The 16,175-nt window shown below is 45.0% G+C and overlaps 1 protein-coding gene across 1 annotated transcript in view; it reads left to right on the top strand.

Annotated features, from left to right (window-relative positions):
- The first annotated feature begins 576 nt into the window (after positions 1-576).
- Positions 577-16,175, top strand: part of lats2 (large tumor suppressor kinase 2) — a 36,013-nt gene continuing 20,414 nt past the window's right edge. The window contains exons 1-2 of the mRNA XM_063213736.1: positions 577-803; positions 7,611-8,767. Coding sequence (XP_063069806.1) covers positions 8,378-8,767 — 390 coding nt within the window. The 5' untranslated portion in view covers positions 577-803; positions 7,611-8,377. The remainder of the gene's footprint in view (positions 804-7,610; positions 8,768-16,175) is intronic.

Genomic DNA, 16,175 nt, shown 5'->3' with positions numbered 1-16,175 from the left:
GGGGTGACACGGGTTGACAGGAAACCTGGAAAAAGCGCCTGCACAGTAGGATGAAAATAAATGGGTCAACAGCAGCAGCGTTTGGAATGTGAGAAAGAAAGGGATAGTTGTTAAAGAAAGCAACCTGGATCACCAGCATGCGCCAAAGATGACTAGTATAGGGAGCAAGCACATGATTACTACTGGGGCCTATACAAACTCTTTCTGTCTGCTCAATTATGTATGTGTGTATGGTATACTACTGATCATTTTGTCAGTATTTGTGTAATGCTTATAGGAAAGTATTGGAATCTAGACTGACTCACACTAGCTTTCAGCTGACTGGCCTGCAGTGATTGGAATGGTTTTCAGTATGTTACCAGAACCTTTATTCTGTGTTGAATAGCCTACTTCAGAGGTTCATTGTAAATAGGCGGTATACAGACTATAAGTGAAAATACAGTGTTTAGATGAATGGCATAGCCGACATTAACTTTTATTATTGAATAGGGTTGTAAATGTAGGAAGCCCCGCCTAGGGTATGTGCGCTGCTGACGTGCGTTGGTAGCACACGTGACTCCTCTGGAATGTTAACAATGCAGTAAGTGTCCAACTTTGTACTGCATTCTAATTCTACCGAGAGTGGGGAGAAAATGGAGTCTTATCTTGTGATATTCCTTAGGTGTTTTTCCATAACGGACGAAAACGGGATTAAAGTAACATTGTCATGAGTTTGTGAACTGGTCGAAATCAAGGTATTTGGGAGTGTTTCGGCTGTTCAAGCTTTCCTTGGATTTACATTCTTCTTCCATTTCTCTCACATGGTGAGTAAGAGATCCATTCTCTGCCAAACCGCACGTATCTTCTACGACAAAATATTATACATTAACGAGTAAGAGAACTGCTCATATGATTGACGTTAAAAATTGTACAACATTAAAGCGAACTCTTCGATTGGTTTATGCGTTTGAACAGAGGACCGATAGAACTCCAAATCCCCCCAAGAGTGGAATGTCCGACTGCGCTAGCGGAGCTACGCTCCTCTCGCCCTGTCGAATACACTCAGAACTTCCAAGCAGTGCTAGGACGGGCCTATAAACCAACTTTTTATGCCTTCACTGGCCTTGTTGGCATATAGCAACATTGGATCTTTTAGATATTAGTATGGAAGAATGCTTTCATGCACGGATTTACGGAAATTCCTTTGCGTGAAGGTAATATCCTGTTATACCTTCATTTTTCTTGCCTTTTTTCCACGTCGATCAGAATGCAGTGCTGAAAGTCTGTGTGTGATTCCGCAAAATATATTGCAAACTTGTTTATTGAATCGAACCATTCAACGGCTTTATTTGATTGCGTAAAGGTAATGCGCCAAGAATGTTTTTTATTAACCACGTATTCGACTAACAGTAGCCTACTGTACCAAAAAATCCCACTGCCTCTAAGGAACGTTCAACAGGCGTCCGACAAGAATTCTAGCCATATGTCTTTCTAATAGGGTTTGCTATTGCCATGATACTCGTGTTCTGACAAGGTATTCTACGCGTTAGTGTATGCGTAATTCTAGTTGGAGAAATTGTGTTAGTCTGTGAATCATCAGCGAAAGAAAATAAAAGTCAGGCTTGGTGCTGAACTGCAAGGATGCAACATGCATTGCACTAGAGTGTAGGCCTAGTTGATTTCGTTGTTATTTCTCAGAACAATGGTGTACTTTCACACCAGATGAGATGTGTTGTTCTGCTCCCCCCTGCTCTGTGCCATGTGCTCAGGTGAGTTGTGGGACGCAGCGTGCAATGCCATGCGCCATCACAGATCCGCGTTTGCTCTGTTCTGGGTAGAACTGTAGTGACAGGATTCTCACCACTACTGCTGTAGGCTACCTTAAAGTGATAAGCTCCATGTTTTGAAAGGAAGGTAGAAAATCCTATTATTATGCGTGGGTCATCACGTGCCATCGATCAATGAAGGCCTTCTTTACGCGCAGGTATGTTGATAAGGAAGTGATGGGGTAGCCTAGTAGAACAACGTTAGGGACCATGCTTCCTAACAAGTCATTTGGTCATATTGATCATATTGTCAAATTGATGGGGCTCACACACCCCACAGTCACAGCTATGGCAGGTGTTGTGAGAAGAATTATACTTTGACTAAGTTTATGTGCATGTGCGTTATCTTATTTGCGGTTTCTATACTGTGATTTACTGCTGCTCTTCGCGTTAAACATTCAGCATTTGTGGAGGGCCTTTAGCTGAACCTTGGGTAATAGGAAAATATTTTTCTTTACTTTATTTATTTTTCTGTCACTATTGCCCAGGGGGTAATGGATGGATGAGAGTAGCCAGACTTGGCCTCGGTCCCATATTGTCATTGGCCGACCCAGGTGGTGTACTGTGCGAGAGCAAGGTTTTAGCACAGGATGCCTGTTCCTCTCTTAGTCCAAAGTAAATACTTCTGTAATACATATGTTTTCATTTTAAAATGGACAATTGGGTTTGAAGAGGCCAATGCATATTCTTTGTATTTGTTTATTTATTTATTATTTATTTAGTTTTATATATATATTTGCAATTATTTTGATTATTTATTTTGGTCTCCGCCACCTTGTGATGCAACAGAGTTTGCTTGTCATTACTTGTGGAATGGAATGCTTGCTGTGTTCTGGGGCCTTGAGCTGAAGGCATCACAGGAATGGGAGCTTAGCTTAGGCGAGAAAAATATCTATCAGATTGGGCAACACTTCTTGCTGCTCTGCAATTCCGAGAAAGAAAGAAAAGCGGAGCGAAGAGGAAGAAAAGCAAAAAGAAAAACAAAGTATTATCCTCTCTGAATTTGCTCTTGTGTACACATATTCTCTTGTGTGATGTGAAAGACCCCAGGCCCTCCTTCCCACATAAAAGTTTTTAACATTGACATAAATTCTGGGTAGGTTGAAGAACTTTGGTGAATACTTTGGTACTGGTAAATGTATTGGACAGTATGGAGGTGAGTGTTGTCAATCCACAGCATAGTTCTCCTCTACAAACATCCATCAGATGTACAGTGCCAAAAAGTAGCTTGTTCTTTTTCCCACCTAATTTCTTTTTTGAGTGGATTGCAGGTTTTTTTAAACTTTGCAGGAATACTCAAGGTATCATAAAATAGCCCAGAGTGCCTGGGATTCATATTTTCTTGGTTGTGAATGCCCTGCCACTATGATTTTCTCATTTTTTGTGAAGATGAAGTTTCCCCTTCAGTGGCTAACTCAGTAGAGAGAGAGAGAGAGAGAGAGAGAGAGAGAGAGAGAGAGAGAGAGAGAGAGAGAGAGCAACTGGCCTGGCTCAATAGCCTGCAGTTATGTCTCGATGTTTCTGAGAAATGGGTTGCTCCCTGTGTTTGCTTTTAAAAGAATTATAGGTCTGAAAGTGTAGGTTGACAGGCATCATGTCCATCGCATTCACATCATAACATAACATGGCAGTGGCATGGCTCTCCACTCTGCTCTGCTCTGGTCTGCTGCTTACTACCCCCCCTCTCTCATTGCACTGCCCTCCACTCTCTTTGAAATATAAAGAGTAACCTTACGTGTTCAGAATCAAACTTTGTGCACTGTATGCATCTGAATTGGGGTCCAATCCACAATATATAGGTATTCATGTGGTGCCTTGAAATATGTTCACTAGTAAAGTTGGGGATATGCTGTGCATTTGCCATTTTTTTGCTCTGTATGACATGATAAACTCATACTATAGCCAGGCCCAAGAGTATCATATCGTCCTGGAAAAGTTTGCTGAATAAAAGGCAGAGCTGTATCAAGTAGAAATAGAAGAATTGTTACTGATGTAATTACAACACTAGTGCATGATCTTACATAGTTAATACACCAGTAATTACACTGCACGTAGATACACTGTAAGCACTTCTACTTTATACACCTCTGACGACACAGTAAAGGGAAGGGAAGTCTTCAGTCCCAGTGGATTGGACCTTTTAAGGTCTGGTGGTCCGGCATGGCTGCTGGTTTCAAGTGAGTGCTGCGCTAGGCTGGCTGGCAGGTGTTCCAGATTGGGCAGTTTCCCACCTGAGTAGGCTGCTTAGTTCAGGATCTGCAGGTAAAAGCCTGTTTGGATGGTCACAGAAATCAATAGAGTTAAGTTCAAATTGGGCGGAATATAGTACCTAAGCATTTTTTTGGGGATGGAAATCAACAGTACCATCTGGCAACCCTGCTAGCTGGTCGCTCTCTCACTCACTCCCACTCATGTCACGTCAGTGGGCCATGTGCCTGGTCCGGCTCGGAGGGCTCTTCCGCACGGGGCGAGTAGCAAGGCGGTGCTGGAATGTGGACTATGTTCCTGGAGGTGGACCAGTGAGAAGGTGCTAATGGCAGATCCTGTTCTGGCATTTCACAGGGAGTGGAGAGAGACAGATTCGCAGCTCGGCACAGACAGCCATGTCCGAAATGTTCCTTCGCTTATTATAAAGTGCACTTGCATCCTAGTTAGATGTTCTATGGTTTTGGTGCCCACATGGTCCACCGTGGTCACTCATTTGTTTGGTTTTGGCTACATTGTCCAAAGGGTTCACTGGTGCACTTACATAGGGTGGATGTTGTATGGTTTACTCCCCACATGGTGTACGGTGAGTGTTGTCGATGAGTGAAGGGTTTGGATGGAGAAAGAGATGTTTGGTGCTGGTGGGAGTGCCGGCAATCTGACCTCACTATTTGCTGAAGATACTCAATGACGTTTTAATAGCGTTGTTGTGACAATACATAGATGTAAGTGACAGATAAAGACATGGCCATTGACATTTTTTGTGATAACAAGGTTCTAGTAGAGGTTTTGAATGACAAGGTTAAATAGGAGAACTCTGAGAAGGAGTCAAGGATAGGAGGGAGCCCTACACATCCTCCAGCTTGCAGGTGCCTCACCGTAGGACCGGGGCAATGACAAGGAGGAGCCAAAGTACACTGATGCTTAAACTTACTGTTTTCTGTTTGGTGCAAACAGATGACTTTTATGTTTGAGGTGCACTGTGTAGGATGGTGGCCTGTGTAGTATTTCAACGATGCAGCTCATTGAAACCGTGCTGTCTGCTGTCAGATTTGATCTTGTCATGAATATTGACTAAATAATGAACTAATTCACTAGTATGACCAAGGTATAGTAAGTTTTGCAGCTAAAAATGTATATTACTGGAAATTCAAAATGGCAGACAATGGAGAAGGTTCATGAAAAAGGTGGCATTTCTGAATAGGCAGCATGAATTCTGGAAATTAAGTCGTGAAAATAGTACGCAGTGCACCTTTAAATGTTACCACATCATTTTCCTAGTCTGAAGTGGATGTGGTAGCCTGGACATGCCAGTCAGCAGTGTGGACTGTGCTCCAGCTTCTCGTATTCATTGACTACAAGCAGCACTTCATTGGAGGAGTATGGGTGGATGTATTGTTTATGTATGTCTGTCCGTGACTGACCATGACAGACCATGCGGCTGTTGAGACTACTACACCACACCACACCTCACCCTAACCCCCAGATGGTGCATAGCATGTCTGACATCGTTGGTGTCTGCCAGACCATGGATGTCATTTTGGGCATGGGGGACCGGGACGGACTGTGACATCACGGTGCTCTATATTGAGACAACTGGGATGACTTTCTGCATTGCATGGCAAAGTGTGTTGATCAGGAAAGTGTGTGTGTGTGTGTGTGCGTGTGCGTGTGCGTGTGCATGTGCGTGTGTGTGTGTGTGTGTGTGTTGATTGAATTTGTCATACAGTGGTGACATACTATGTAATTTGTAGTTTTCGGGTGGCAGGCTGGGACATGTCCTTCCTGGCCACTTTTTCAAAAGGCACTATTGTCATTACCATCTGAAACCAATTGAATTACTTATATTGTATTCAAATGGAGACGTTGATGACATCGAACCCTGCTCACGGGTGCCACTCTGGAATGAGAATTTTGTCCATGCCTGGCCTGGTGTATATTGCATCTCTGACGTCACTACCATGTTTGTCACATGTGTTATGCTGTTGAGTGGTTTATGTCACTACTATTGTAGTTACCTATTACCTACTTAATACTTAAAAAACACTGCATAATAATGTTGTTATTATTATTGTTAGTAGTGGTGGGGTAGCAGGAGGTATGGTAGCAGTAGCAATAATATCAGTAGATGTATTTTTATGGTTAATGAACAGTTTATTTGAGCCAACTGACTCTGTGTAAATGCTTGAGATTAACTTCAAAGTTTCTGTTGAAGATATGACTACCATGTATGTGATCTTGGGTCAGCAGTAAAATGTTAGGTCTGTGTGAAAACAAATAACCAGTCGCGTTGCATTGCACAAAACATTCACAAACTTGCATGGTCTGACCCAGAACATTCACACACAGTGACCGATGAGTGTGGCCATAGAGGAGCGAGGTTGGTAGGCTTTGCGGTTTGGTTGCATTGTGTTTCAGAGCTGGCCCTGTCTGGCTGTAATTTTGGTGAGGGGCAATTTCATCTATGACAGTTTCTCTTATTAGAGGTCATTGGAAATTATGTTGTAATATAATCATGTCTGAGACTCTTGTTTTGAAAGAGGAGCTTTGGTGAGTGATTAAAAAATGTGATCAAAACCATCAGTCTGAATTTCTCAAGGCCATAATATGGAACCAGTAGGCTTTCTTGATGAATGTTGACATTAAGGATAGACCGATATATATATCGGTCTGATATCGGGCCAATATTTGCATTTTTTAAGTGTATCGTATCGGCCGATAGGCGTGTGGTTTTGGCCGATACGCAATATTTATTATTTTATGTCATTCGGGTTTTTTAAAAAGCACCAAGACACTTTATTTTTTTATTACTTGATTGTTAGACATTACTTGATTGTTAGAGTGGGTGTTAAAATGTTACAAGTTCTACCTCAATTTGATAATGTTAAAGGAATGTTTATTTTTAACTTGAGACCTGGAATATTTGTCATTTTTTAACCTTTTTTAAACCCATATCGGCCCCAAATATCGGGTATCAGAAATTGGGTATTGGCCAAGGGTGATGAAAAAAACATCGGTATCGCATCGGCCATTAAAAAACCTGTATTGGTCAACCCTTAGTTGACATCAACCGTATGTTCTGAGTCCATAGTTACTCTACCACTGGAAAATACCAAGTTTTTTGCACTGACACTGAAAGGTTCATTCTCAGTTAAGGTCCAGAGTATCTAGCTACACACGGCCCCCCAATTTGCCACTGTTACCACTGTGTTCACATAGCCTACAATGACTTAATTTACCTCGACTAGTTACATGATTCTCTGTCTTTATTATTTTATGTTGTTTATTCATTCATATCTTTTCTGCCCTCCATTCATTTTTAATGTCTTGGCCTACGGAAGACGCTGGAACCATAAGCATACTGTTTTCCAGTCGTCCGTATGGTCGGTCGGTGACACATTTGTTGTTTGCATGATAACTTTTTTAAGGGTGAACAATTCTTCACCAAGTCTCATGAGCTACCACAGAGTTTGAACTTGGACATATATGAACCTTTGGAGGTCAAGACTGTGAAGATGTCAATGGAGACATTTTGGCAACTTTTTGGAGTCCTATCTGTTTTCATTCGTTCAGTTATATTTTTGTTCTTTTCCCCTTCAGGCAACAATGTGCAACAGACTGCAATGGAGAAAGGCCGTCCTTCTGACCCCCCACAAGACCTGGGACGAGGGGGAACGCGACCCTTAAACAAGGAGGGTCGTCGCCATGGCATCCGATTAGCTTAGCTTAGCTTAGCGTAGCGTAGTTTAGCGTAGCGTAGAATAGTGTATTTGTTTATAAAAAAACTGTAGAGTTCCACTAACTAAAACAAAATAGAGGGACCCGACAGAGAGTAAAAGACATCAGGACTTGTGCAACAATCTTTGCTCAGATCTTTTCCACTGGAGTGTGTGAGTGTGTTTGTGTTATCTATTTAGGTCAGCTTAAAAGCCCAGCTGAGGGAGAGGGTGTGTGTGTATGTGAGTGTGTGTGTATGTGTGGGGGAGTGTGTGTGTGTGCGTGAGTGGAGCGTGAGAGACACTGTATCTTGTGTGATTGTTTTTGAAGGGGGGCTTTAAAGGTATTTGTAGGTGTGCTTTGGCACGCGCGTGAGTGAGTCAGTGTGAGGGGGGGGGGGACGTGTCTTTGAGTGAATGCTTTTGTTACGATAGACAAAAAAGTGTTCCCACTTGACCTGACTTGACTTAACAAAAGCACACCTAATTTACACAGCCAACTAACTTGCCAACAGTCAGCTAGACTAGTTCAGACTCTACTGACACACTAGTCTAACCGTCACCGCAAACAACGTTGTTCCAGTACTCTAGTCTGAAGGAAAAAACACACAACAAACACAACAACATCATCCACATAGATCGGCAGCAGACATGAGGCCAAAGACTTTCCCGGCAGCCCCCGGCTACGTGGGCAACACGCGCCAGCGTCTGCAGGAGATCAAGGAGGGCCTGAAGCAGCCGGCCAAGCTGGTGAGCCAGGCCCTGCACGGCGGCCGTGGGGACGGGGGCAGGGGTGGCGGAGGAGGGGCGGAGAGCAAAGGGGGCGGCAAGGAGGGCAAGGACGGGCAGGGCGGGCGGCAGCAGCAGCTGCGGCAGCCGCAGAAGTTCAACAACTACCAGAACGCCTTGCGCGAGATCCGCAAGTCGCTCATGCCCTTTGCCAACGAGTCGGGCAACGCCACGGGGTCCTCCTCGGGACATCACATCGGGGACGTCAACCGGCAGATGCTGCAGGACCTGGTCAACGCTGGCTGCGACGAGGTGAGTGACAGTGTGTGTGTGTCCGTCTGTCGGCATGTTTGTGTGTTTTGGTGTTTATTGAGTTTGCGCATCAATGTTTTAGTATGTGTGTGTGTGTGTGCATGAATTTTGTTTTCTGTGTTTGTGTGTGCGTTAATCTGTCTGCATGTGAATGAGCACAAGAACTTGCAAGTGTTGCAAGTGTGTGTGGGTATTTCTCTGTGTGAAAGTTAACATGATTTCTTGTCTTGCTAGTCATTGTGTGTGTGTGTGTGTGTGTGTGTGTGTGTGTGTGTGTGTGTGTGTGTGTGTGTGTGTGTGTGTGTGTGTGTGTGTGTGTGTGTGTGTGTGTGTGTGCCCTCACGTGTGTGATTTGCATCAGGTGTGTGAAGAAACACCAACATTTTCTTGTGTGTTTGTGTGTGTGTGTGTGTGTGTGTCCACAATTACAGGGGCTTGTTGCTTCTATCAGGTTGATGTGTGGAATTGGCTTGTCAGAATTTACCATATTCTACACAGTAACTGGTGCCAATACTAAATGATACATAATGAGGGTGTGTGTACTGTAGTGGGGGATGTCTGGCTGAGTGAGTATCTCTGAGGGTAAAAGTGTGTTTGTGTTGGTTGTCAAGTCCTTTAGGCCATCTCATGTCTGCCAATGGCTGTCATATTGTGCAATACCGCTCAGACCTCACGCAATAGTACAGTTCCAGAGAACGACGTGATCCGATCTGAAGTGATGTATAAAAAAAGAAACCTCATGACTGTTGGATGTTTTGTTTAGACATTTTTGTCATGCTCTGCACGTTTCACATGTGTCAGGCCAGGGAGTTCTGAATTAGTGACACATGAGTGAGCGGGACACATTTGTGGTGCTGTGCTTTTAGCCGCAATGTTATCTATTGTTTTACAGGTGTACTGTAGAGAGAGCGAGAGAATGTGTGTGTGTTTGTGTCTGTGTGTTTGTGTCTGTGTGTGTGTGTATGCTGAACACAGGAATGTTCGCTTGGAAACCTATGCTTGTGTGTGTGGATATGAACACTGTAATTTTCTTTCGCAAATGTGTGTGTATGTGTGTATGTGTGTGTGTGTGTGTGTGTGTGTGTGTGTGTGTGTGTGTGTGTGTGTGTGTGTGTGTGTGTGTGTGTGTGTGTGTGTGTGTGTGTGTGTGTGTGTGTGAAAGGCATCCATTGACCTCACAGGAGGTTTGGTTTGGGATGAAGACTCATTACACCCCATGACAAACACGCAGCGCAGTGCAGGGCGCAATGCTCTCCCTCAGCCAGGCTTACTGCTGTTACATAACAGAGAGAGAGAGAGAGAGAGAGAGAGAGAGAGAGAGAGAGAGAGAGAGAGAGAGAGAGAGAGAGAGAGAGAGAGAGAGAGAGAGAGAGAGAGAGAGAGAGAGAGAGAGAGAGAGAGAGAGAGAACGAACAAGAATGGGGTGGTGTAAAATGTTGAAATCTGTAAAGCCTTCAGATGAAAATCTGAATTTTCCCCCCACTTTTTGTGATCAGTTCAGCTCACGTCAGCCAAGGCGTTTTGTTTTATCCAAGTGGATGAATGCTGTTGACTGAGGAATGAGAGTGTAGAGGGGCACGGCAGAAGGGAGAACATTTTTTCGATATTCTCACGGGAAGCCAAGATCAACAAACACACAAGCTTACCTTTTTCCTCGACTGTATTAAAAAAAGGAATGTAAAAAAAACATTGCTGGAAAGTGAGTGAGAAGAAGAATGAGGAACCAACAAACGAACGTGGCAAAGGCTGGCATTGGAGAGAGACGGCCTGGACATGCCATACCACGACTATATTTAACCATCATCACCATCGTTATTACAGTATAATGCCCTCCAGCCCCTTTCCCACACATTTACCTCCGCCGTGTCACAAGTGCGGGCATTTCTGCACAGATTAAGACACATATCTGCTTATAATACCTCCGTTTAGACTTGAGAATATCTTCTTACAGAAATGCCAAGAAAAGTAACTAAGTTATGAAAAAGATTCCATAGATATCTGTGTGTGTGTATTGGTAGCCACCACTTTGTTTTTAAAAAAGGTAACGTACAGTAGTGACTAAAAAAGCGTTCGCAATGCGGCCACTGTAATGCTTTGTGACTATCAGTGCGTGTACGTAAATTCCCCTCGAGGTACATGCCTATTAATCCTTATTTCCAGGAATTTGATCGCATAGGAGCGTGAAGAAAAACGAAACCCTTTGGAGTTGACATTTTTACCGTTGCTCCCATCCCCTCCTCCCTCTTCCTCCTCCACCTCACCCCCACCCCACCCCACCCAGCAAGTTTGTCACAAAAGTCCCCAACTGCCACAGCAGCAGGCTCCGGATCAGTTGTCCCATCTGCGGTCTCTGTTCCCGCAAATGTGTGCTACTGGCCCGAGGACAGGACAGGCCGGGCCTTGTGACAGGTCTCGGTATCCCAGGAATGCCAAGCTCAAGCCTGTGCACAACACCGCCTGCCTGCCGTCCGTGCGAGCGATTCGACGTGGCGCGCAGGAATTACAAGGCCTCGCCCCCAGCTGACAGGGGAGGGGGTTCGGGAGGGAGAATAGATTTCTTTTACACTTCTCTTTGCTTTGCTTGTGTGTGCGTGCGTGCGTGCGTGCGTGCGTGCGTGCGTGCGTGCGTGCGCGCGCGCGCGCGCGCGCGTGTGTGTGTGTGTGTGTGTGTGTGTGTGTGTGTGTGTGTGTGTGTGTGTGTGCTTGTGTGTGTATGTGCCAATGGCTTTTGCAATACACATGCTTAATTTGTCACGCCAATAGGGCACAGCGAATTGAATGGAATTGAATTAAAGTGAATAATAAGAGCGAGTGAAGGGTAATGAGAGAGAGAGAGAGAGAGAGAGAGAGAGAGAGAGAGAGAGAGAGAGAGAGAGAGAGAGATGAATACCGGCGTGGTTCCTCCACTTGGGCAGCAGCTGTGCCTGGGGTTGTGGGGTGCAGTGGAGGGTTGGGGGGGCAATGGGTGTCATGGCTTTCACCAAATTTGCCCCTCAAAAGTAGGTCACAGGGACTTTTACATAGTGAAACCGTACAGTAGTTCTCGCCACAGCTACACTGTTGCAAGACTACTGTGACCTGAGAGAATGGTCAAACATGAGACTTTTATAAGAAGCCAGAAGCCAAAAACTCAGTGCACTTGTCAGGGCGATAGGTCATTTTAACTTTCCAGTAGATGACAGGCAGTGAGAGAGAGCCGTGTGGTGGAACTGGCGCAACAGCTGGAGAGGATCAGAAATCCTTGATGCCAGTGGACACTGTCAGTGAGGTGTTGCTAATCACAATATTTTCTCCCACATTGACCAGTGTGATTTTTGAGATCGCAAATGTCGCCTTTTTAATTGAACTGGGCATAAAAATGTTTTGCATGGCAGCACCTGGTGATGTGCTGTTCAAAGTACATGGACACGTACGTCATGTGGTGGACTTCACCAAATTGAAGTAAAGCATTTCCCATACCAAGTATCAGCAACAATAATGTGTTTATTGTTGAGCATACTTTTTTGGGAAATGTTTTATTTGAACTCTACATGTGTAGGTCTAGCCATGTGGTTGATGTTTTTCAACTCATGGTTATTATTAAGCTTATTCTCGATTTATGCATATAAATGTCTGACCTACCGGTATTCATTACCCATCCAGCACTGCCAGTGAAACTACCTTTTCCACAATTACATTCCATTACATTTAACATAACTGATGCTTTTATCCAAAGCAACATTGTTATTTACAGGGAATTGGTTACAGTTCATGGAGCAATGTGGGTTTAGGTGCCTTGCTCAAGGGCACTTCAGCCACAGATTGAGGTCTAGGGAGAGGTGAGTGTGGGAGTCGAACCTGGAACCATCTGATCTTAAGACCAAGTTCCTAACCATTAGACCACAGCTGGTTCAGGCCTGGTGTAACATCACATGGCCTAGTCCAGTCTGGTGTAGCTTGGCCTGGCCTGGCCAGAGTGCAAACAGGAAGTGTCCATTGAATGGCTGCAGGGTGGGCCAGTTCCTCCCGCTAGCGTGCCTCTACGCCATCAGGGAGAAAACCCTTATAGCCATTTTGTCTGCCTTTGTCTGTCCGTCCACCAGACAAGACGATTTGCCTCCTGTGTCTGTCTCTGTCTCTCTCTCTCTCTCTCTCTCTCTCTCTCTCTCTGTCTGTCTGTCTGTCTGTCTCTCTGTCTCTCTCTCTCTCTCTCTCTCTCTCTCTCTCTCTCTCTCTCTCTCTCTCTCTCTCTCTCTCTCTCTCTCCCGTCTCCAGCCTTCACAGGCATTTAGTAGTATTGTTCTCTGTTTGTCAATCTCTTTATGGAATTTGTCCTTGTTCTGCTAGTTGTTCTGAACAGTTCCTCTATAATCACAACCACCCCCACCCCTCCAAGCACTGTGAAGGCACCTGGATGTCTGTAGCCCCATCATGTGCGCTATTCCTCCAGTGGAATGCTACCACATTCATTCCCTATTACATTACAAAGAATGTTAAGTAGTAATCCATCACGGTTTCGTCATTGCCATTCTTTTAAGAGCAACTTTTTAACAGGGACCTTGAGTTCAGAGACACATACTTGTTCTCATACCTTTTAGCTTCACTTGCTTTGTATAAAAGTGATGATAACCAAACCATCACCACTCACGTGGACATATGCATGCCTTTTACTATCCTCCTTGCTCCAAAATCACACACTTTGCTCTCAGAAATGAAGCCAGACACATTCATCACAAACTCAAAAAATGTATGTTATTTGGATGATGTAGTCGTTTATTTGCTGTTAAGTGCCATTACTGTTGGAACAAACCGCAGGCGTTGAACGTGTTAAAAAGCTGCAGAATGCCACCTGAACAGCACAGACCAGGGATGGCAAACGTGGTGAAAGATTTGGCCTTTTAATGTTCGATCAGAATCAAAGCTTGTGATTAGCAAAATGTAGCCATGTTGCCATAGCTCACCACATAATTTTCGCTGAAGTTCAGCTTCTCCTCTGACACCCTCAACACCAGAACCAATTTTGCCGCTTCTGTCGCTTGCTCTCCCAGTCAAAGTCAGTTACGGCCGCCACTTCCCCCGCTTTCACTGCCAGTGGTCTGTTCCTACAGTTACTCTTTATCAGGGCTTGCAACTCATGCTCTTTACGTAATGCGCTAACATAGTGGATCCAATCCCATCTTGCACATTCTTCCACATTCTCACATGTTCTTTCTGTCTGTCTTATACACCTTCCTTGGCCATTTATTCCTTATTTCTTTTCTTCTCCTCTTTTCTTCCTCTTTACTTTATCTGCATACCTGTGTAATGTAATGGCTGCTATGCTGCCCCCTCCCTCTCTTCCTCTCCCTCTCTCTCTCTCTCTCTCTCTCTCTCTCTCTCTCTCTCTCTCTCTCTCTCTGGACCTAAGATCTTTATCATGGGTCCCTCTGGACCAGGCAAATCTCACACAGCAATGCAGTGCGGCAGTGTGTGCGTTACATAATAACCTTAAAGAGGGAGGAAATGGTTTGGAGGGGGACGGGGGTGGGGGGGTGTCGAGAGGCGGAGGGACGGAAGGTGTGTGTGTGTGTGTGTGTGTGTGTGTGTGTGTGTGTGTGCGTGCGTGCGTGCGTGCGTGCGTGCGTGCGTGCGTGCGTGCGTGCGTGCGTGCGTGCGTGCATGTGTGATTAGTAGTGGAGATGGAGAGGGGCTCGAAAGGCAGGTTTGTGTGTGTGTGTGTGTGCGCGTGTGATTGGTGTGTGATGGGTAGGAAAGGAATGGGTGAAGACGTTCTCCCCTCATAATGTATGGATGTGTTTACGCACACTTCCCTGGTTCTCATCACAAGGCCTGCTCTGTGATGGAAACGCAGTTTGTTATGAAATGTTGTTAAGTACAGAGTACAGAGTCCCTGACCAATCCAGGCATCACTGGGAACATTTTTAGTGTGTGTGTGTGTGTGTGTATGTGTGTGTGTTTGCAGTTATGTGTGTGAAAGTGTATATAAATGTCCTATGTCTGGGTTGTATCCTTGTACAGAATGTTTGTGTCTGTTCATTGTCTCAGTGTGTCTCTGTGTGTGTGAAAGCTGGAGAGATAAATAGATAGAACAGCACAGTGATGACGATAAACTTGTTGCCGTTAGTGATTTGACGCCAAAGAATGAGGAAGAGAAGGAATCTGTGAGAGAAAGAAGGGGAACTGTACATGCAGACTACACCCCCTCTCTTTCTCTCTCTCTCTCTCTCTCTCTCTCTCTCTCTCTCTCTCTCTCTCTCTCTCTCTCTCTCTCTCTCTCTCTCTCTCTCTCTCTCTCTCTCTCTCTCTCCCCATGTCCTGCATGTCCATTCTCACATAACTCTCTGAATGTCCTCCAGATGGCTTTCATTTCCAGACGCCTTTGTTGGAATGTGTTTCAGGATTTGGGTCAAAGTGAAGCCCTAATGTAAAAAAAAGACCATTCTCTGCTGCTAGCCCCCGGCTCCAGCGTGACTGACAATACCTTTTTCAACTGTTATGTCACCGTGCCACTAGCTTGTTACTGGCATGCCTCTGCATGAGTCTTAAGTCGATGAGGACCTGTGTGTGTGTGTGTGTGTGTGTGTGTGTGTGTGTGTGTGTGTGTGTGTGTGTGTGTGTGTGTGTGTGTGTGTGTGTGTGTGTGTGTGTGTGTGTGTGTGTGTGTGTGTGTGTGTGTGTGTGTGTGGAGAGGAGAGGAGAGCAGTGGAGAGCAGTTTTTGCTCACGCCCCTTAGGAATGTATGCGACAATATTTTTCCATGTGTATGTTTGTGTACTGTATGTGTATTTTTGTGTGTATGTGCACACTCACACCGTGTGTGTCTGTCTGTGTGTGTGTGTGTGTGTGTGTGTGTGTGTGTGTGTGTGTGTGTGTGTGTGTGTGTGTGTGTGTGTGTGTGTGTGTGTGTGTGTGTGTGTGTGTGTGTGTGCATCGTGTGTACACTGGGTCTGTGCTGTGTGTGTGTGTGCACACTCTCACCACATGTGTACTGTGTGTGTGTGTATATAGTTTGTACTGTGTGTGTGTGTGTGTGTGTGTGTGTGTGTGTGTGTGTGTGTGTGTGTGTGTGTGTGTGTGTGTGTGTGTGTGTGTGTGTGTGTGTGTGTGTGTTTGTGTGCGTGTGTGCCCGTCACCGCAGTCAGAAATGAGTGAGATTATGTGCCTGGCTGTACTCTGTGGGCTGCGGGACCGGCCGTTATGACAAGGGTGCAAATGTGAACGCCGGATATTTTTGGTCTGAAGCCACAGTACAGAAGAGGGGCTTGGAAGAGAAGGCAGACGGGGAGAGGAGAGGAGAGGAAAGGAGAGGAGAGGCAGAAACAAAATAAGATAAATTGTAGGCAGGCAAGGAGGTAAACAGAGTCTGTGTGTGTGTGTGTGTGTGTGTGTGTGTGTGTGTGTGTGTGTGTGTGTGTGTGTGTGTGTGTGT

This window comes from Engraulis encrasicolus, chromosome 13 (assembly GCF_034702125.1).
Source record: "Engraulis encrasicolus isolate BLACKSEA-1 chromosome 13, IST_EnEncr_1.0, whole genome shotgun sequence".
In the NCBI taxonomy this organism is placed as follows: domain Eukaryota; kingdom Metazoa; phylum Chordata; class Actinopteri; order Clupeiformes; family Engraulidae; genus Engraulis; species Engraulis encrasicolus.
This window is presented reverse-complemented; position numbering and strand designations above follow the sequence as displayed.